Source organism: Chlamydotis macqueenii, chromosome 4, assembly GCF_036417535.1.
Source record: "Chlamydotis macqueenii isolate bChlMac1 chromosome 4, bChlMac1.mat, whole genome shotgun sequence".
Taxonomy (NCBI): Eukaryota; Metazoa; Chordata; class Aves; order Otidiformes; family Otididae; genus Chlamydotis; species Chlamydotis macqueenii.
The window spans coordinates 23,869,949-23,892,574 of NC_141559.1; the positions used below are offsets into that span (position 1 = coordinate 23,869,949).

Genomic DNA, 22,626 nt, shown 5'->3' on the forward strand with positions numbered 1-22,626 from the left:
GCTAAGCCAGCAGCTGCTTAGAGGGCAACCACAGAGCAGAATGTGTCAGAGGAATAGTCGTACACAGTCCACAAAACTTAACTCTCTGCAGGTTTCAGATGCCTGTTTTGGAGTTGATCCAGTTTCGATAGTAAGTCGCTCGCGTGTACACTCCTGGTTTATTTGGCTTGCCACATTCATCTCCCCAGCTCACTATTCCCACAAGATACCAGATTCCTCTGGAGTTCACATGCACCAGTGGCCCACCAGAATCACCCTAAGGGGAAAAATGTCAACAAGCAGGAACAAAGTAAACAGCGTTCACCTCACTAATGCAGCAAGCCTCAAATTGCTGTTACAACTGACAGATACTTGTCTCTAGACCATAGATACAATTCAACCTCCACATGGTTCACTGACAAGCCACAGGCTGACAGTCTATGTCTAATTCAGTCTCTCCCACTCCACACCCTCATATAGCTGTATTCTCTCACAAGTACATTATATATAAAACCAAAGGACAGACTTCAGCCCATGAGCCATGAAGCTCTTCATTTACATCTGTCAAGATACTGAACCCCATAACCTTAATCAAGATTCCCCAAAGTATATTTTATTTCTAGGAAACATCACCTCCCACTCCACCTTTTTCCTTTTTACTACTACCTATGAAGAGACTTACCTGGCAGGCATCCACCTGCCCCTCCAAGTATCCAGCACACAACATTCCAAGTGTTATTGCTCCGCCATATACTTGTCTTCTATTACAAGTCGTAGTGCTTATAATTTTCACTTCCGCTTGTCGAAGTTGATTAACACTATGGCCTAGAAGGAGAAGTGGCAATAGAATTTGCAGATACAGTATGCAACCTAAAACACTCCTCAACGATTAGGAGTAGACAGATTTTCCTACAGCTTTTCTGCCATTACAAGCAATGAAGGGAGCCACCCGGACAATGTTTCAGGAAAAAAAAAAGTTTCCCACACCTCTGAAGTCTTTCACTTGTTCCCAAATGTAACCCCTCTCCATCTTCCACCCTCACCAGATGCTCTTTAGCATAATGGGCAAAGAGATTTTTGTACATGCTTTTGTGTTGAATTCAACTGTAGGGTACCAGATATGTCCTTGATATCATTGGAAAGACCATTTGGTTAACTGCAATGTGGATTTGGACAATCATTACACACCCCAAGAGTCTACCATGAAACACAACCTATACTGTTCAATGGCTCTCGAAAGCATATTTATAGTTCCATCATCTTTAATCTCACTGACATGGACTAATTAGAATGAAGCTCACTTGAGCCATTGGATGAACTGAAGCCTGATTTATGACCGAAGGAAAAATAACTGATGAAAACTGTCATACCTCTATGACAAAGGTGAACGGTGAAAGAACTCATGCCAGAGCTAAACCCAGAGGGACTGGGCCAGTGGGAATGGAGAACAGAATGTATTCAACAAGCATAATGCATAGAGCAACAAAAAGAAAGTGACTCTTACTCCTGTAAGGCTAACCTGTAGGGTCTTTCCCCCATATTCCCATCCATGGACAAAGTCAGAAAAAAAGCAGCAAACTAAGTCCACAAGTGTATCATTGCCACACGCACCTATCAAACACCAAGTCTAAAGAACTCAAAATGCATTAAAACTCCATAAAACTAACATCAGTCTTCTCAGATACATGTGTGACAGGGCACAGGAAGGCAAGAGACACTCACCATCATTCTTCAAAGCTCCCCAACCTGTGACAAAACAGGAAGTGTTCTCTGGGAAAATGTGAGATGCCTCAGGAAGACAGACACTGTGCACATCACTTGTGAACTCAATAGCAGAGGCAAGTTCCACAACAGCCACATCATATTCATGATCATGGATGAACTCCCTGTATCTTTCATGAATGATAATTCTTCGGACTAATTTTTTCTGTTTTGGAGGTCTCAGCAGAATTCCAAAGCTGGCAGTCCACCTCCGAGGATCTCTTACTCTGTAAGATATTTGAGGTTATGTTACAGTCACACAAAACAAGATCCTCAAAGGAGCTTAGCTCTCTATTTAAGGATCAAAATGCAATGTGGCCAGCTTTGCCTAGTAGGACAGAGAAGAGTCAAACTTCATTATCTTTAAGCAGGGACAGACGTTAGTGGGCCACACAAGGTCAGAGCACCCAAGAGTCCTAAGGTCTGTAGGATCAGAAAGGTGCTGATGACTTACCCTCTAAAGCAGTGGGCTGCAGTCACTAGCCACGTATTACTGATCACTGATGCACCACAGCGATGGATCCCATCAAGCTGAATACTAGCCTGCCATGGCCATTCCCCGTCCCGTGCACGCTGCCCGCCAATTATTCTCTCCACTCCTGCGAAAGAGAACGTCTGTCTTCGTATTCCACAGCCTGCCAAAGAAAAGGCAACTCTGCTTTAGCTGATTGAGGGAAATGAGGATGTTGCTTTGGGAAAGGCCCTCATGGCTGCAGGCACAGGCATAACAAGGCAGGGGCGTCAAAAGACAGCCTTCACCTAAAGCAGTACCTCCAACAGGGAAAGCAAGTGTCATGGTCACAAGTGTCTCAGGATAGATGTGGGGTAAAAAAAAAAAAAAAAAAAAAAACTTTGGTAGAAGAGTCACTACCTTTTCATTAAGCCAGTTTTCATACACACAAGCCCATATGTACTCACATGGGAACTGAAGGCTATATATCTGAGACTGTTTATTTTCCCCAGTTATAACTGTTTATCTAGTTTAAAAAAATATTGCCTCTACAAACCTTGCTTTGTTTGACATTTGACCAGGGCTGTACAGAGGGAAAGGTAATATACATAGCCATTAAAGTGTCTGTGCATACAGGTAGACATACAGATTATTAGGCACAAAGACGTGCACTGATAGTTAACCTAAGCATTTTCATTCATATAGCTTTTGTAATAATGGCATGTAAGTTTCATCTAAAGACTAAACCTCTCTTGGTACTGTATGAAAAAAAAGAACATCCTTAGTTTGCTTTTGTTTTTTTTTTTAAAGACTTCTTTAAAATTGAGTATGAAAATACTGAGGAACCCCAGCATAAACAACCACCGCACTAGGGCAGCTGTAAGCTTTAATACACACATCACCTCCAAAAAATGCACAAGACAGACACTACACATCACTTGTGAACTCAGTGGAGGAAATTTGTTCCCATTATTTGTAACATTCCATCTCTATAGCAAAGGTAAGACCAACATAGTCAGTATAGCTTTAAGGATCACAGAATTGCTGAAAATTAGTTTGCAAAAAAAAAAAAAAAAACCAAACCACAAAACCAAATAAAAAACCCACCCACAAACTAAGCAAACAAAGAAAGGATTTTGACAGGTCACCTCCAGGTCAGCCTTGACAATAGCAACAAAAAAAATAGTGTCCTCTTCCTCCAGTTTATTTATAGTTACTGTGCCAATGCCACAGTCATGTATTACTTGGCTGAAAAAAGTCAGATCCAAACCAGTTAATTCTCATAGTCCATTTAAAGATGGAAAGCAAACATGCAAAGGTTCCAAAAGACCATGCAGGGGACTGACATAGTCCCTTGGAAGGGGATTTATGCTGTCTTTCTGTTTCCAGAGGAGCTTTAAGACGTCACTGGGGAGCACTGAACAGGAGAGGGACTGAGAATCTGCCCCACTCCAGGGCTGTGCAACTGCCTTGCTCTCACTGTGGACAGCTCTTCCCCCTCTCCCACTCTCTGGCTTTTCCCTGTATATTGCAAGGTTTAGCTCAAATCTGACAGATATCTATTGCCAAACCTTTCTGCAGGGAGTTGGGGGCAGGATGAAAATGTTTTTGGAAGGATTCCAGCAAGAATCTTGTCCCACAGCAACTGCAGTCCTTGTGCAAAGCTCACTAACAGCAGCTACATGCCCCTACTTCCCATAATCAATACTAAAGCAAGTGCTCCCACCACCAATTCAGAATGTCTGATTGTGCAAACACTACAGAGTCAGCCTGACTGCAAGAAAATGAGACTAAGTCCTGGCTCATGCATTGTCTACTGCTCTAGTATCTTTAACAAGTTATTTTTTCAACTTGCATCTCAAAAGCATAAGAATCTTGTAAACACAGAACCTATAGCACCATGTTGTCAAACCTTTTCTATAAAGCATCTGTACTTACAGTTGTTTAACAGGTTATCTCCCTTTTCCTTATTCAACTCTGAAATGAAAAGCAAATACCACAGTGAGTATATCTCATACTGGTACATGATCTAGCACAGACTCCCTCCCTGCACCCAGAAAAAAAACAAATTAAATGGCTTGCATTGCTGCATAGAGAGACAGTATGGTAAAAGAAGTAATTTGCTCTATTGGAGGATTAAGTCTCTGTTCCTCACTGAAAGTACAAGGCCAAAGGATACATCTTTCTTGCCTTTTACAAAAGCATCAGATGATAGCAAATAGGTCCAAGTAACATCTACAGGTGCTGGCAGCTGTACACAATATAAAAGCCCACATGCATTTGTTCAGGTTCAGTATCGCAAAGTGGTCAAAACAAGTCTTCACAAATCCTCAGTGTTGAGATTGACTGGAGCTAAACTGTAACGTTTTTGATTTCTTTCCTACAGAGATTCCTCTGATGGGAACCAGTGACAGATTCATGGGAGAGGATTACTGCCCAGGAACCTCAGGATTTTGTTACGAACATTTGCTACAGCAATCTCTCAAATAAGCAAATGAAATGGCAGGGGGTGGAGAAGGGAACCATCTCAGCCTTGTAATTTTTTAATAGCTTTAGGACTCTGCATTTCAGTACCAATTCACTGTGTGCCTTAAGGTAATCTGTGAACTCATGGTCACAAAGTTGGGCCTTTCTTTGATGAATGAGGAGCTCGTTCCACTGAGCTAGGTCACACAGAGAGACAGCCTCTGATGCACAGAGAGCTCACACTCATAAATCAGTGCCAGTATGCTTTAGTTCTTGTTATGCTACCTCTTCCCAGTTCACAGGCTGTCAGCCCTAACACGCAATTTTGAGAAGGCAAAAGAAGAAAACAAGAACACACTCCTCCCCTGCTCCAGCTTAAGGTCCCTTCCGTGGGCTACAGTTCTTCATGAACTGCTCCGACATGGGTCCTTTTCCATGGGGTGCAGTGCCTTAGGAACCAGCTGCCCCAGCATGGGCCCTCCATGGGCCACAGCCTCCTTCGAGCATCTGCCTGCCCCAGTGTGGGGTCCTCCATGAGCTGCAGGTGGATCTCTGCTCCTCCGTGGGCCTCCATGGGCTGCAGGGAGACAACCTGCTTCACCATGGGCTGCATCACAGGCTGCAGGGGAATCTCTGCCAGGAGCAACATTACTCCTCCCCCTCCTTCTTCACTGACCTTGGCATCTGCAGCCATTCCTCTCACAATAAATTCTTCACAGTCAGGCTCAGGCAGGTGCCTCTCAGGTTCTCTTCACATCTCCTCTCTCCTCTCGGCTGGGCCAGGCTGACTTGGGTCCTGGCAGCTGCCCGTTGGGAGGTCAGAGGGTGAGGGTTGCAAGGCCCACAAGGCCTGCATCTCCCCCTCTCTGCCTCTGCTTCTGCTTCTTCACTTTTTTCTTTAAAAAAAAATTTTCCCCTTCTTAAGTACATTATCACAGAGCGGTTATCAATGTAACCAGCTGGCTTGGCCCTGGCCAGCGGCGGGTCTGCCCCAGACCCGGTCAGGTCCACGGGACAAAGCAGAAACTTCTAGCAGCTTCTCGCAGAAGCTGCCACTGTAGTCCCTCCACTACACAAAACCAGTACACCCACATTTGCATACTAAAGTGTAACTCACTACACTAAGAACGGCAAATAATAAGGAACAAATTCCAAGCTAAAAACACAAACCTAAGGCACTTGCCTGTGAGTCTAAGGGTAGACTGGTCAACATTCAAGAACGTGGAGCTTGTTTTCAGCTTTCTGTGTAACACACGGTTGACGTGACCCCAGCTGACTGCCTTACTGTCAGCCGAGGCAAATTTAAATACCAGAACAACAGATGCAAGCACTCCACCAGGATCTGGGCTGCAAACCAACAAAAACAAAGTAAGTGGTGTCATTCTCTTTGCCCACTGCTCTTTGTTCTGCTTTGCACCATCTGCCTTCTTTATATGAGAACAGGTCTGGCCTGTTCTATTCTGTTTGTTCTATACATCTGGCACAGATGTATAGAACAAACAGCATAGCTGTGCACAAGAAAAGGAAGAGGATGGCATGTCGGCAGGCAGCAAAAGGCTTGGTTCTCAGTACAACAATGATCAGAGGGAATTTTCTGGAAACTGTTACAAGCAGTATAGCTGAGGAGGAGAGGAGGGATCACTCCCTTTGGCCTGCATGCAGCTCATAGTCAGCAGAACACAGAACACAGTTAGCTCCATTGTATCTAGGGGCAAAAATCTCAATAGTTATCAGAGCAAGGCATGATCACTTACTGTCTGCATGAATTATTAGGCCCAACATTTTAGACTAACAGTCTAAAAGAAAACCAACTGAAACCTGGAGGGAAAGATAGCGAAGTTGTAGCTAAGCTCGTCTGGTGCCTCGCTGCAGGACAAGGTGTCTGTAGTGGAAAAAAAGCTTGAAACAGATAGACTGTTTGGTCAGTGTAAAAGGTGTAAAGAAATGGCTTGAAGGCTAGCTCCCAAGTTCTGTAATTTCAGTTGATACACAGTAATGAGAGGCTTGTAGAAGAAATTAGCAGCATAAAACAATGTAGAACAGTTTAAGGGAATTACTCATTCCATCTACAGACAGGTGAAGGCAGGAAAGCCCAGGAGTACTGTGAAGACATTTATGTCTGGCATTCTTTACTGTCTAGGGAAAAATATTCCACAGCAGAACTGATTCTTATAGAAATACAACTCCAAACATTCACAAAGTAATGTGAAGAAGAGGGAAGCAGTAGGTCTTATTGCTGAGACCGATACATAATTACTGCACAGAGAGGAAGAACTTAAAAGCTCTCGCACAGGACCTTTGTACCTGTATGCCCCATTGGCTTCCTTCCCTTAACCAGAGGGAAGGGACAGATACCTTATCCAGATATCTGTCATTGCAATCATTTATTCCTTCAGACCTTTTCAAGAGGGAGGAGAATAGTCACCTCTTGCTGTACACCATGTAGAGGGGCAAACACCAGTCATAGGAAGTGGAATAAAGAGCTGATTCTGCATCTCTCAAGTCCTTAACTAGTAGTAAAAACTGAGATCACCTAGTAATTCAGTTACTGCATCACAGCCACAAACAACTGGTGTTTGAGTAATCAATCTGCAGAAGTATAAGGCCAAATTTCTCTTCCTTGCTGACCTCTGAAGGTAACTGAACTCTCAGTATTGTGAGCACCAAAGAAGAGCAACAACCAGCCAAGATTTAGTTGTCCTCCTGGTGTAATCCAAGCATCAACATCCAGGCACACTCCATATGGTCAAGGGGTGGGAAGAAAGGATATTTACACATCCCTTCTTATTCCTGACCTTCACATTACTTACCTTAAACTGACAACATGGGACCTGATGTACCTTTTACTTAGAAAGGACCCCTTGAATACTGCAGATACCTGTTAAAGGAAGAGAGTATGTTAAAATACATCTGCAATATATACATGCTTTCAAGATATACAGTCTTGTGAGCCTCCAAAACACAAGAAAATGCCCTCTGAGCTCCACCTCTACACCAAAACTACCGCTAAATTTCCATGAGAGGATGCAGAACCAAAATAAACAGCTGAGTTGGCTGATTCTGCTGTCCCTTCTGCTCTGTGGGTGCCTGTTCCACCACAGGGCTGCAGGAACAGACAGTACCTGTGCTTACCATTTGCTTGCGCACACTCAGAAATGCATCTTTAACCTGCTACAGCAAGGTCTGAAAGGTAAAATAAGTCTCACAACAACCTCTGACTCTTTATTTCCAATCACACAATCGTAAGACTCTTCATCATAGGTCAAGCAGAAACAAAGAAACAGCTTAGCTTACCATGGTTTCAATCTCTTCGCTCAGGTGCCTGAACTCTTCTGTGGTTTGCCTTTCATACTGAGGGTCGTACTTTACATTGGTGATTAGGAAAGATGCATTGTAATATCGGTCCTGATCTGCAGAGAAGAAAAGGAAAGATAGCTGATCTCCTTCAGTACAATTCAGACATCCACAGCACCTCACAGAACATGGCACAAATAAGGCTCCCAGGCTCTAGCTGTGACCCTGTCAGCTGTGGAATTACAGCTTTAGCAGCACTTTGGGAAAAGGGGGCTCTGGACTATCTTCTTATTCCATGGACCAACTAGCAGCTCTTTTCTACTTTGAGGACCATCCCAAGTAGCTCTAAATTACACCCACTACAACATTACTCTGGGGACCATCTTCGCATCAGCCTGAGGTGAGCACAGCACGAGACACACCAGCCCACATATGTCCCTTCTGACTCAGTAGACACACTCACTCCTCCCTAGCTGCAGTCTGGCATGTCCCTGCCCCTTGCACCCATTCAGCAGTCAGGTTAAGCTTAAAATCTGGCTCTCAGGTGAATGGTACAGAGGGTCTTCATAATATAGAGTTCGCAAAAAGCAAAGCTAGGCTGTAGCTATTCCACTGCTCTGTCTAGTGTGCTAATGCAAGTTATGGCCTCATCAACTCTTGGTGGTTTGTGAGAGCAACACGATTAGTTCCATCATAACAGGAAGGCATTTCAAAACCCCTCACACTGGTATCTCCGACACTGGGAATGGAATGGCTTGGCTTCCTTCATCTGCTACCAAAACTAGGCACTTGGCAACCAGGACTGACTCCTGGGCTCCAAAAAGTCTAAATCTCTGCCCTCTCTCTTTCTGGAACATCCTCAGCTAGAAGTGCAAGATTCAGTTTCTGAAAAAATCCTGTTCCAGACCAAGCTTACTATGCATAGTCTGAGTATTGGACACACCCCCGGCTTACACAGAAGACTGCTAGTTTTTGGTTAACCATGGACACCAGTGGAGCCACCAGGGAAAGACAAGAAACAAAAAGAGGGACAAAACTTAAATCTCTGCTTTAAGTAAAATTACATTTTAAGTATTCTTGCAGGTTTTCTAATAAATTCAGATCTTGAATAGGGTCTAGTAAGTTTTCTCATGTGGATTCTATACCGGGGTGAATTGTATACCTAAATCATCAGGCAAGACCACAGTAGCAAGTGAAACACAACTGATTCCTAAAGACTTGTGACAACAAAGAGTGGTGCACTTACCATGGCACAAAAAAAGTGTAATCAAGCCAATGATGAGGGCTAAGCCTATTATCACCAACACAACGATGATTGCTATCTTCCATGGCTCTATACGCTTCGTTGCTCTGTCCATCTGGATCACTATCTACACTGAAGAAAACAACATGGAGAAATTCAACTCTGTTACAAAGACAATAGCGCATCATGTGCCAATTCATATCTGGCACAGCTTAGCTCATAGAATCATAGAATGGTTAGGGTTGGAAGGGACCTTCAAAGGTCATCTAGTCCAACCCCCCTGCAAGGAGCAGGGACATCCCCAACTAGATCAGGTTGCTCAGAGCCTCATCCAGCCTGGCCTTGAACATTTCCAGGGATGGGGCTTCTACCACCTTTCTGGGCAACCTGTTCCAGTGTTCTACAGCCCTTATTGTAAAAATTTTTTTCCTAATTTCCAATCTAAATCTACCGCCCACTATTTTAAAACCATTACTCCTTGTCCTATTGCAACAGGCCCTACTAAACAGCCTCTCCCCATCCCTTGAGGTACTGGAAGACCACCCCAGAGCCTTTTCTTCTCCAGGCTGAACAGCCCCATCTCTCTCAGCCTGTCCTCATAGGAGTGGTGCTCCAGCCCTTTTATCATCTTCGTGGCCCTCCTCTGGACCTTCTCCAACTGGTCCATGTCCTTCTTATGCTGGGGCCTCCAGAACTGGACACAGTACTCCAGGTGGGGTCTCACCAGGGCAGAGTAGAGGGGGAGAATCACCTCCCTTGACCTGATGGCCATGCTTCTCTTGATGCAGCCCAGGATGTGGTTGGCCTTCTGGGCCACAAGGGCGCATTGCCTGCTCATGCTGAGCTTCTCGTCCACCAGCACTCCCAAGTCCTTCTCCTCAGGGCTGCTCTCAATCCATTCCCCGCCCAGCCTGTATTTGTGCCTGGGATTGCCATGACCCAGGTGTAGGACCTTGCACTTGGCCTGATTGAACTTCATGAGGTTGGCACGGGCCCACCTCTCCAGCCTGTCAAGGTCCCTCTGGATGGCATCCCTCCCTTCCAGCGTGTCAATGGCACCACACAACTTGGTGTCATCGGCGAATTTGCTGAGGGTGCACTCTACCCCAATATCCATGTCGCCGACAGATGCTGAACAGGGCCAGGCCCAACATGGACCCCTGAGGGATGCCACTCATGACTGGTCTCCACATGGACATTGAGCCGTTGATCACCACTCTCTGAGTGTGGCCATCCAGCCAACTCCTTATCCACCGAGTGGTCCATCCATCAAACCCATGTCTCTCTAGTTTAGAGAGAAGGATGTCGTGCGGGACAGTGTCAAAAGCTTTGCACAAGTCCAGGTAGATGATATCCGTTGCTCGATAGATGATATCCATTGCTCAGGTCAGCTGACAAACCTCACAGAACGAAGCAGGTTGAGAAGGACTTCTGGACCCTGCTGGTCTGACGTTCTGCTCAAACCAGGTTCCACGACAGCAGGTTCCTCCAGGCTTTGTCAAGTCAGGTTTTTAGTATCTCCAAGGACAATGATCCTCCACTCTCTCAGGAGTCCTGGTCCAGTCTCTGACCATCCTCATAGCAAAGCTTTTTCTTTAGTTAGAATTTCCTGTGTTCTAACTTGCCTCTGCTGCCTCACATCACCCCTAAGAAAAGCCTAGAGTTTGGTGCAGGTATTACTAGTAGAGATAATTTCCCATCAAGAAATATTACACAGATTTCAAGTGCAGCTGACTGCTCACGCAGGTGCTTAAACTGAACATAAATGTAATAATTCATGACTGATGAAATAACTTCTACACCAAGGATACTCTAGCTACCAAAGATGCCATATAACATACAGCTTTGAGTTATTTTTAGTTGGTGTAAGTAGTAATACTTATCAATCCCTTACAGCGTTTTGGTCTTATTGCACGAAAACCACACATACCATCCTGTCTCCTGCCAGATAGTCTGTCAGAGGGGAGAGAAATAACTACTTATGTGTAAATGTGATATGGCAACAAGACTGGAGATATGGTGATATGGCAACAGCAGACCTGCAAAAGATTTGGGAACTTGACTCCACATGGACAAAGGCACATAAGACTTTCTCCTCCATTTATGTCCTCCTGTGCAGGAATAAGCAAAAGAACATCAGGAAAGCTGCATTTTTGCGCATGTCCTCAGTAGCTTTGTTGTAGGATGATGCAAAGCCTTAAACACAATTATTTCAGCAGCCAGCTCTAAGGAGCAGGGAATTTAGCTGATCCATGTTTGTATTGCTGTGGACCAGACATACTAAATGCTATTTTCCTCTTTTCAAGCCTATGGCACAGTAATTTCTAAGCAACATCTGAGAAAATAGGGGCTGAAGGGCAGAAAGGTAGGCAGAGAGAGTACGTCTTTGTAGGTTTTCTGCCTACAAGGTGGCAAAGAAGAAATCACAGTGAAAGCAAGGCAAGATACCAGCAAAGGCTCCATCTTAGGAAATGAGCTGGGGCAGATGAGCAGCGAAGGCACAGATATGATGCACAAGTCCAAGACAGCAAAAGAAATTGAAGTGGTGGGAGAGTAGAATGGGGTTATACACTCTGCCCTGAGAGCAAGAAAGCTGAGCAAAGCTACAAGGAAGAGATGGTAAGCAAGACAACCCAGGAGGAAGGAAAAAAAAAAAGATAGAGCCACAGAGAAAGCAGTTGAGAGGTCTGCACACAGTGAGAATGTGCTCAGCAAGTGACAGGGAAGTTGGAAGCAACTCAAAGTTTAATCTCCTCACATAAAAGCTTGGTTTTGGCTAGTGAGAGTCCTGGTAGGTATCCCAGTTCATTGCTTAAGAAGGGAAGGAGACAAGTTTTCACCCACTCAAATAGGAGGCATACTGGAGAGAAAAAAAAAAAAAAAAAAAGTTAAAACAGGTTAGCTTCAACCAGCACTACAACTGCAGGTGGTCACTAGCAGCAGCTTAGTCTTAACAAAATACACAGGAGAGGTGACTAGGATCAAGCATTCTGCTTCAGAGTCACATGCTACAGAGAAGCCTAGTACCTGTTGTGCTTGCTTTATTGGGGCAAAGTTATGTCCTGGCAACGCACAGTCCAAGTTTTCCCCAAGTCTAGCTGTCTCTCCACTAGACTGGCTCAGTTCCCTGATTACTAGGCTCTTTAAAACAGACTGTAGAGCAGTTGGTAAAAGTCTGAAAGCCCAGGCTGGCCGAGATTACTTTCTTTGGAAACTGCAAGTTGCAGTAAGAACATAATATGTACACACTAGAGCTCAACTGGTTCTACAAAGGCCCTGACTTCTTGCCTCCTACACCTTCACTGTATATACTATCCATTATCCCTGAGGGTTTAATAGTTGCAGAGATGTGGAAAAAAATCTAAGACCAGTGGGACTGTCCTGCCTCAGCTTCTTTAACATGCTGCAGCCTCCCATGGAGCATTCCCATTCTCATCTCACAGCTTGGAGTCTTTCACAGTCCCAGTTTATCAAATTTCAGCATACCTCTTGGGCAGCCAATTACTGTCCTTGAGGGCAAGCCCCTTGGCTAACCAGAACATCCTGCTATGGCAATATGCCCATGCCCCTCCTTAGCTAGCCACCAATCATGTTTTAAAGATTCTGCTTTAGCATCTGAGTTCACTCTCCTCACTGGAGAGCTTTTGCTCTCCAGCCTGAGCCTCTGCCATCAGTCTTGATCAGACTGGTTCCCTGTGCTTCAGCTGTCCCCACCCCAGTGTGCTTCCACCTGAACGGCAATCAGAGCAACACCCCTCCATTGCTCTTCATACAGAGAACACGAAGCACAGCCCTGATGGCGTATTGCTGACTCTGCAGATACTGAGGCAGCAGTACTCTTGTTTCATAACCATCGGCTTTCTTGAACTGTATACAGACAGATTTCCTCAAGATGTGGCCTTATGCCTAAGCTACAAAAGCTTAAGACTCACACTTGAGAAATGAGCATCTCACTACCTGTGGAACTCATGCTCTGACAGGCAGCACTGTCCTCCCTTTCAATTTGTCTCTATTTCCTTTTTGTGAAAATACCAGCTGCATCGACAAACACTGGTGGCACAGATCCTCTTCTCCTCCAACATTTCAGAACTGCTTGCTCTCCACAGGTCACACAGACTTGCAAGGGGAAACAGATACCTTAGGAACTGCTGCAGTGCTGAGGGAAATTGAAACCCCTCCCTCTCTCCTCATGGGAGATGAGGAATAAAAACCTGCGCCACTCCTGATACTGATTTAACTTTAAAATTTTTAAAGAAAATAGTTTAAAGGAAGCACTTCCATATAGTTCTACATTAATATAGGTAATTAATTTGTATATAGGATATACAAATTAAAGTGGAAATACCTCTTCAAACCCAAAACAGTTTCCTCTCTTTAGCAGGATGTTCTTGACTTCCATCTTGCTATGGTAAGTACCAGAATAGGGGAAAAAAAAATAATCTGTTGTGCAATGCAAGCACCAAGCCTCATAACTTCCCACAGTCTACAGTTGCCAATATGTATCCTTCAACTGTGATGCTTGTGTGCAGGACCCAGCTCAGCAGCCTCCTTTTTTTTTTTTCTTTTCCCCTGTTTTATCAGCAGACCTGCTTGTCACCAGTTGTGCAGAAGGGTTGGGGAAGAAAAACTCCTGGTTTTAACTTTTTAGAAATACCTAATATTTTGCCACCCATTTCAGGAATCAGCATGAATGAGGGGAACAGATGGTCTTGCTTGGCTCCAAATCAGCTCTCTTTGAAGAACAGCTGGAGTGTGGGCAACACCAAATATGTATTGCTTGCATTAGAGCAGCATATATTCCCAGTAGTGCCTAAGAGTTCTAGCCTTTGACATTGTTATGCTAGGGTCTGTATTCACAAAACAAAATAGACTCAAAACTAGATCTGGTTTTGAGCCTGCCTCTACTGAGACCTACTAGGATGTTCAGTGAAAGACAGTTCTTGTTGTCAGGTTATGTCCACTCAATGCATTCAGTCATTAATCACACACATTACATCTCCAATTAGCTCCTTCGCTGTCCCAGCCTTTTTGCTGTTAGGCCATGGAGGGCAGGATCGTCACAGTCTACCAGAACCACCACCTGACAGGGATTCCTCTGCCTGGGACATCCAGCTCCATAGTTACATAGTTCAGTGGCAGGTGAATCCCCCTTTTGAGGAACCAGCCTTCTCTATGGTCTTCTCTGCACTCTAGTAACCAGGAAAACTCCACCCAGCAACACTCGCTGTCCAGAAGAATGCTGATCCTCTGCAATGCTGATGAATGCAGAGGCAGAGATTATCTCATAGCCTTCAGCCATAGATGTATCTTTTCTTTCTTCTTGTGGCAAAGAGGTACTGCTTAACAGATAGATGTTCTCCTCAGAAGACTCCCAGTACCACAACTGTCTGTGTAGATGCCGTCCAGAGTTGAGTGTTTTGTACAGCCTCACATTTTTTTGCTTCCTTATACCACATGCTTTGATTTTTTTACTGCCCAAACTCCAGTAAGCTGTAAATTAACAGGGGAGACAGGGGGGTTCAGGTAACAGCAGTGCTTTCATCCTCCAGCTTGGATGAGGATAACTTTCATTCCTCAAGAGCAAACCTTAACAAGACATCAGAAGCCAGACTCCACCAGGAGACCTCAAAGGCTGAGTCCTCTCTGCTCTGAAAACTACTTCCTCACAGTCTGTATCTGGCTACTTTCGGTCTGCAGTGAATTAGCAAGAAGTTTCAAACCCAAGATTTTTTAGTTCAGTAAAAAACTGCTTATTCTTGGCAATACTATGGATGAACATTAGACTTCCTCCAGCAATTCCTGTTCTCATTTAAAACATGCTTCATTCCCAAGGAGCCAAAGACAATGCATGGAGACTGCAGCATCTGACAATTTCATATTACCATTCATTTGGATCTGGAAATGCAAACTATTAAGTCTCCTAATTTGCATACCTTGGCTCTGAGTCAAAGAATGCATTTTGATCACTAAAACATTATTCCACACTGAAAAAAAAAAATCCCCATCCAAACATCCAAATGAACTCTTTTGGAAATAGTTATGTTTCTATAGAATTAAGTTATTTTAAACACAGTAAAGCTGTGTTTAGAGAGAGATATATTAAATCAAGCCTCAATACAGGATATTATAATAAGTGAAATACAGCAAGAAATAAAGCTACGTTCATCGTTACTGGCACACTAGGAAGAAGGGTTGTATTGAAATTTTATGGAGACAAAATTGTCTGGTCTTCCTTGTGAAACCAAGGAGAGAACAAATAGGATTTCAGGTTGGATTTCTGATCAACCCCAAATGAATTCTTTATCTTTCACTTTGGAACATTTACCCAAAAGCAAAAGATAAGCACAATACACAGGTGACAAGCTGTTTTTCCTCTCTTATCCTGTACTGAACTCCCAAAAAAGGTTACTAAGTTCATTCACAATGCAAGTGATGAAAGTTTAGCTTCCACCTCTGCCTGTCAGGATTTGATTCACTATATTGAGCTTATCCATCCCTTCAAGTTGAGCTACTGTGCATTATCAAAAGCCTTATTAAGAACAATACCAGAAAACTGATCAGAAAATGTCTGTTCAGACAAGAAAAGGAAGTGTAACTTTATCATCTGTGTCATAAGAAAAGGCCGTAGTCACTGAGCTGCTGTGTAAGCAGGAAACAGCTACCCTGTTCTGTTTTACAGATCTGCCCTTGACATTTTTTGACTTCTTAAGCTAAGCCCTCATAGGACCCTGACCTAGATCTGCTTTTAGATGAATCTAAACCATGTTTTCTGGCACCAGCTCTTCACTCAAGGTGTTTTACCACACTCCACATAGAAGAAAACATGCAACCTCTTCTACCTGATCTGCTGCTGCCTTCCTACAATAAATTTATTAGTATATTTTTTTATTATTATACCTCTGCTCACTGATATTCCAATATTCTCAGAAAAGCCAGTGGAAGAGCTCAAGCAGCACATCTGCTGATGAAGTGTCTCCACATCTATAGCCATGACCAGTTTTTCCATTCAAAGATGGATTTCAGGCACACCCCTACAATCACTCTTCCTAGAAATGGGACCATTCAAAAGACAACTGAACAGACTAATCTGCTGGTCTGGTGAGTGCAATTTGAAAATCCAGGCTAAGTTCCTGAAGCTATCTACTTTGGCAAGGTGGTTAGGAATGACAGCAATGGAAATACATCTTGCTTAGTCCAGGAGTTGTGTATCTAAAGCAAAGGACCATGAAGGATCACATGCTAATTGCACTCCCACTTTTGCCACAAGCAATTGCACCAACCTAATGCTTCTCCTCCACTCTTGTGGCATACTCAGCACACACATATCTAAGAGAATGGGATAACATCCTCTGCTACTTTGGACTTTGAAACAGAAGCAGCTAGTGCCTTCCTAAGTACTGCAAGACCCTTGTTTAGATGAGGTCTGTTACCTACCAAGCTCAATCACTCAATGTTTGATATCTCCCAAAGCAATTCTGATATAATGGAAGACTTCCAAACATTCAAGGGATCTGCTGAGGAAAAAAAAAATTGTGTTCTATGATGTGTCACGTTGAATCAGCTTGATCTCCCCACACCCTTGCACATCCCACAAAAACAGTAGGTGCTGCAAGCCAGCCCTCTGCAGTCAGATAAAGCATCACTAATGTATTTGCCACTTACTAACTGAGCTCTTCCTCTTAACCATCCAATTGTACCAAGGTCTTGTTGCTTCTCAGGAGCACACTTCAGGTGGGCAAAGACAACAACTCCAAATACTGTTCTTGACATTTGCATCAAGATTCAAGGGTAACGTTCATTCTTTGGGATGTGTTAACTCAGAGCTTACCAGTAACTATATTCATTATGCCAAAATGCTGCTCATTCAGGCTTCCCCGATTATTTGATCACCTTTGCAACCAGCACAAAAGGTTGGTTGTTCCTTGCTCTCTTATCCATTTTGTATACAGCTTTTTGGAGGTTATGAGCTCTTCAATTTTTGGGATAGAGCTAACCTCCTGTACTACTACAACAGTCTGTGGGACTTAACTGTAATATCCTTGATTAATAATGCATCTTTCTACAGTTCACTGCCACAGCCAACATCTCAAAAAAGACTCTCATGTTCTGAAATAAGTTTTAGTAGAACTAGGAGGACTACTCATTACATAAGCACTTCACAATGTGCATGAACACATAAGAGGCCATTCTAGTGTAAAGTACATGGCCACAGATTGCAATCAGTTTAGGATAAGGTTCTGCAACTTCTACATCATCTTTACCGCTCAGATTTCCACTTCCAGCTGTGTTGATAACAGACAAGTATCTTATTCTGTTAGTTCGGTAGTCCCAGAATATAGCAGTAGATCTCTGCTTTTCAGTCTTTGAAAATAGCTCTGCCTGCCTCTCTTCATCCTGCTTCTACTGGTTGAAATCTACTCCAGAACTGAGACACTAAACAAGCAGCTATAGTCTTTGTGGGTTTTCAGTTTGATTTTCATTCCAAGGCAGGGTGGGTGAAATGATCCGGTGCCAGATTTGGTGTGTTTCCAAGCTGATTCTGCTCAGATTAACATTTCACTGGCTGCATACAAAGCCCACGAAGATAAACAAGAGCACAATAAGCTATTTTTACCTAATTTACTCCACTTACACTCTTGTACCATACTATTAGCTCATCAGTTTTGACTGCAACACATTTTAACTGCACTAGTATGAACAGCAGATCAGAGTCGGGACTCAGTGAGATGACTCTCACCTGCTTCCCACCGCAACCTTCAGTAGCCATAGGCCACCTTGATTTGTCATCATACCATGCTGTAGATGACCTGGAGAATTCTCAGAAAATAAATGCATCTTGGACAAGGAGAAAGAGTGAAATATCAGAAGTATTACTGATGCATGGAAGGCAGCTCAAATCAGAAGTAAGCTCAGAGCTAGTGCCATTATCCCCACACTCTTGGTCAAAGATAAAACTGCCCTATAAATCTATGCATGATATAGCCATGCTGCCCAAACTACCAAGAAGCAAATCAGAAGGCTGTGGCACTCACCTCTGCGTACCACTAAGAGGTCAGCAGGAAGCTCTTCTGCCTGAGAGATGCACTGTCCCAAATGCCACAATGCACTGTGTAGCATCTCAGCATAGACTTGAGGCTTTATCTCCCGAATTAGGAAAGAAAGGAGTCATAGGCAAGTCAGAACAAACAAGTCCAGCAAGTCTCAGTGACAGAGGCTTACCTAGTAGCATGATTCCTCCCCTAAAACTATAACAATACGCTTCTTTCATCACACCTTTCATCCAGGAATCTTGAAGCCTTTTCAGAGTATTAACTACACCCTGCAACACCCCGAATCAAAAAAGCCATGAAAATTTTGCAAGGACATAGACTTTATTTCCTTCTTTGGTGTAATTAAAAACAAATCAGAAACTATGGGCATAATCAAAGCAGAAAATCTGCATGTGCTAAACAGACAGTGTTCAGTCCCAGGCCAGATATGGAGTGGACATAAATTGATGTAGATTCAGTGGCATGTGCTGCATGTGCCTCTTAACTCCCTTGAACTTCCTTGAAATCAGTCATTTGGCCAGACAAGAACTTGGCCCCCATAGCAACAGCTACATTCAAGTCTGTCATTCTTTAACTCCTTAGATGTTTATTTTAATTGTGGCCAGCCTGCCACACACACATATCTGTCTTGGAAAAATTCTTCTAGGTATTAAACATTTGTGATATAAATATTTGCAGGTTGTGTAGATAAGCATTTCTACTTGTGCTAGTTACAGAAAGTAAATTGGAAAGTCAAATAACACAAGAACAAACTCTAAACTAATGCTAAAGCAGCATTTCTCAATCTTTTCTTGGGAATCTTTTTTTTCAATTTTAAATCTTCTCAGTTCCACACAAGTTACTAGAAGATACATATGCCCATATAGCCTTACATATAGATTTGTTTCAGAGGGCAAATAAAGAAGACAGAACATCACAACAAGATAGGTGTGTGGCACATATTTGCTTTGCTGCAATAAAGTTTCTAACATCTAGGGATTCTTTTTCTCCACCATAATGACCTTCATTTGACCCCTCTACAGCTCAGGGATCACCAGCTTAGTAACACAGTGATGCAAATACATCTTACATGGCTGGAGCTCTTCCTTCCTCGTTATATCAAGTCCATAGCCATGTAACAGGAAGACTGCCTTTCTGGGAAGGCCAGCTTCTTTTGAATGAAACATAAGCTGAAAATAAGCCTCAGCTTCTCATAATTTGGATTCAGCCATTGTCTCAGCGTAATTTGTTATGAAACACAATAAATACAGTTGGTAATGATGCACATAATGTAATTGCATCTCAATACTTTAACTGGAAGCTGCATTGCCATCCCATATAGGAACATTTCTTTTGAGTCAGTCCAGATGTGCTACAGAAATGCAGTCAGAAGCCTAGCTAGAGCACGACAATTTCCAAGGGTAAAACATCAAGTGTCATATGGCTACTTGACCTGTGTGTAGGTGGTGGAAGACATATTCATTCCAGGCAGTCCACGATCCTCAGAGATAAAGCCCTTTCTTGTGACTTTATCGTGACATAGGTGGAAGAATGCATGACAGAGAGGCTTCATGGCAATCTCTGAACAGTCTCATCTGCAGGCAAAAAAATCTATTGCTGCTTAAGGAAAGAGGTTAAACCAAGGAGGCTTTTTAGGGCACTGAAAAGCTCTTCCAGACCTAGTTTTGTGGCAGGAAGGCACCAAATTGATTAAGGATGTAATAATCCCAGGCAATCGTCCTCTCTCTGCACAAAGTGTCAGTGTATCTTCTTGTACTGACAATACTTCCCTGGCACAGAAATTCCAGCTGAGAAAAAGGGACAGGCAATAACCACCAGTAGTTCAGTTACAAGTATCTAATAGGTTTGGCTCCTGATTCCAGAGATAGTGTACTGATGTGCCCACTGGTGCTACACTGACAAACTTCAAAAAAAGCCTGGACAAGTCGGGAAATTATGGGAAAGAGGCAGGAGTCGTGGTCCACCTGGGTACCACATAAAAGAAAGAAGAGAGATTCTGGAGGCACAACATAGGATGCCAAAGACTAGGACTCTCATCGTAACACAGGTGGTGGGGGGGAAAAGTCTCAATGCACGACTAAAGCAATGGCGTAAGGAAGAGAGGCTCAGGTTCATCAAGGACTGGGGAAGCTTCTGGAGTAGGTTAAGCCTCGCAAAAGATGACCAGATTTCCACCTCACCTGAGAGGAAAACTGGATCTGCACTTCACATCAGGAAGATCATACAGAAATTTCAAACTGACAAGTAGGAGAAAACAGATTGGTGCACACAGGATTTCAAATGGTAGACACCACAACCTCAAGTAAAGAATAGGACAGAAGTTGACAAAAGACAAATAGTAAACAAAAGTAGTAAAAAACAAGTCTGATATGAACAGGAAACAGCAACAGAAAGCCATACAATGCTTTCCATGTTTCACAGAATTCTCTGAGAAGATAATGACGGCACAGACCGAGAACACTTACCTCAAACAAGGATATAGACACAGCAGGTAAAAAGGAAACATGGTAGCAGGAAGGAAATGGAATGTGAAAATCCCAGGGAACTATTATTTCCAATTATTTTGATTACTCTGAAGTAAAATGTGAAATCTTTACATTGGCCACTCAGATAATAGATTTCTAGATGCCGCGAATAATTGTTTCAGGAAAAAGCAGCCAGGAAACCCACAAAATGGAAAGCAACTCTTGATTCAGTCCTGACTAGTACACACAAGTGGTTCATCATATTTCTGCCATGTACCTGAATTATATCAGCATCAGATTCAGCATTTCTACAGACCCTCAAAGCCAGAAGATCATCTACCACCATGCTCAATTTCAAAGCCAGGAATCATACAAAAGTAGAAAAATCAATGAACCTAAAAGCAGAACCTTAAAGAACTGCATGTTTTCTGGAAACAGGGACACTATTTCAAGACATCATGTTAGTCTCAGAGCAAATGCATCCTGCCTGTCAAAGGAAAAAAAAAACAAACCTGAGGAAGCCTAAAGCTAAATATAATGGTATATAAAAAAAAAAAACTAAAACCAAAACCATTGGGAGCAAGAAAGCACACTTTAGAAAAGTTGAAAAAAAAATGAAAAGATTATAAACTCAGGCACAAACTGAAAAAAAAAAAAAAAAGAAAAAAAAAGAAAAGCCCCCAAAAACCCCCAAAACAAACACACCCTGCCCAAAAGTTAAGCAGAAGCATACCAGAACCATCTAGATGACATTTCTCAGGAGTAAAGTATCAGTATAAGAAACTGGGGGGAAAAGCCAACAATAAAGTGACCAAGATCAGGTAGCCCTCAACCAGGGTGAAGGATGGAAAAACTGCATTATCGATGATGGTATGGAACCTCTCACCCAACACTTCTTTATTGCCAGAAGACCAAGGGAAATCTTTCCAAAAAATAATTCTGAAGCAAGAATGTATATCATATTACACTGTCAAAGGTTCCCCAAATAGCCACATAGGACAAGCAATTAAGTAATAAAAGTAGCAGATGTTTCTATAAATATACTATATGAGGTAGAATCATCACAGCTTTTGTAAAGCAATGTGCTGCCTTGCAAACCTACCTCAATTCCTGAGCAGGCCAACAGCTGGTGCAGGATGCAGATCTGATTGATAATGTCTGCTTGGATTTCTGAAGAAATCCAGTAAGATCTCTCACAAAAGCCTCTTAAAAGATCTGAGCTGCCATAAAATACAAAGGCTTGAGATGGAAAAACCACTTAAGAGAGGAAACACAGTATATAATTGATAATGCTTTTTGTGAAGCCAGGTCACTGTCTCACAGGAATCTCTGCTATATTCATAAATTGTCTGGAAAAAAAGAAACAGTGAGATGACAATCATCCAATGATAACTATGTACTCATTACAGTAAAGAGAAAAACCGCAACATGCTGCAGAAACATGTATTATTGAGACATTATGTAATAAATAACAGATGAACTTCAGAATGAAAAAGTATAAAGTGACACACATACAGAAAAAAATCCAGTCCTAACCTTATCTAGTAATTGTCAGGTGTTGAGTTGGTTATTCTTTTCAGGAATAAGATTGAGGCAGTCTCCTACGAGAATATTAACTCAGGAGCAGTCAAAAAACAAGAGGTATGCTAGAAACCACTTGTAAAGAGAACAGAAAAGCAAAATCATATCACAACATTAATCCACATTACGCCTCTATCCTGAATACTGTGTTAAATTCTGGTCCGTTTGCCCATCTTAAAGCCAATACAGAGGAACAATAAAAAGTCCCAAAAGAAGCAGCACAGGTGACCAAAGTAACAAAGCAGCTTCTATGCACGAGATCCCTGAATAGACCAGGATTCTTCAACCTGAAAAAGGCATGGAGGAAGGGATAGGGGTCTAGAGAGTAATGTGTGG

The 22,626-nt window shown here is 42.9% G+C and overlaps 1 protein-coding gene across 1 annotated transcript; it reads right to left on the minus strand.

The window, feature by feature from the left end:
• Positions 1–94: 94 nt before the first annotated feature.
• LOC104473255 (transmembrane protease serine 11E) lies at positions 95–18,329 on the minus strand. The gene is made up of 10 exons (XM_086747105.1): positions 18,237–18,329; positions 9,198–9,321; positions 7,952–8,067; positions 7,468–7,535; positions 5,841–6,004; positions 4,130–4,168; positions 2,195–2,375; positions 1,702–1,967; positions 662–804; positions 95–256 (listed from the first exon to the last, which is right to left on the minus strand). The coding sequence occupies exons 1-10, from the start codon at positions 18,309–18,311 to the stop codon at positions 95–97; spliced, it is 1,338 nt and encodes a 445-aa protein (XP_086603231.1). The 5' UTR covers positions 18,312–18,329.
• Positions 18,330–22,626: the final 4,297 nt, after the last annotated feature.

Coding starts and splice junctions, on each gene's coding strand:
- LOC104473255 (XM_086747105.1), bottom strand. CDS start 18,311: ATGCTACACAGTGCATTGTGGCATTTGGGACAGTGCATCTCTCAGGCA. Junction 6,005..7,467: donor TCCCATGTTGTCAGTTTAAG/GTAAGTAATGTG, acceptor GTTGGTTTGCAG/CCCAGATCCTGGTGGAGTGC. Junction 1,968..2,194: donor GCAGCCCACTGCTTTAGAGG/GTAAGTCATCAG, acceptor AATATCTTACAG/AGTAAGAGATCCTCGGAGGT.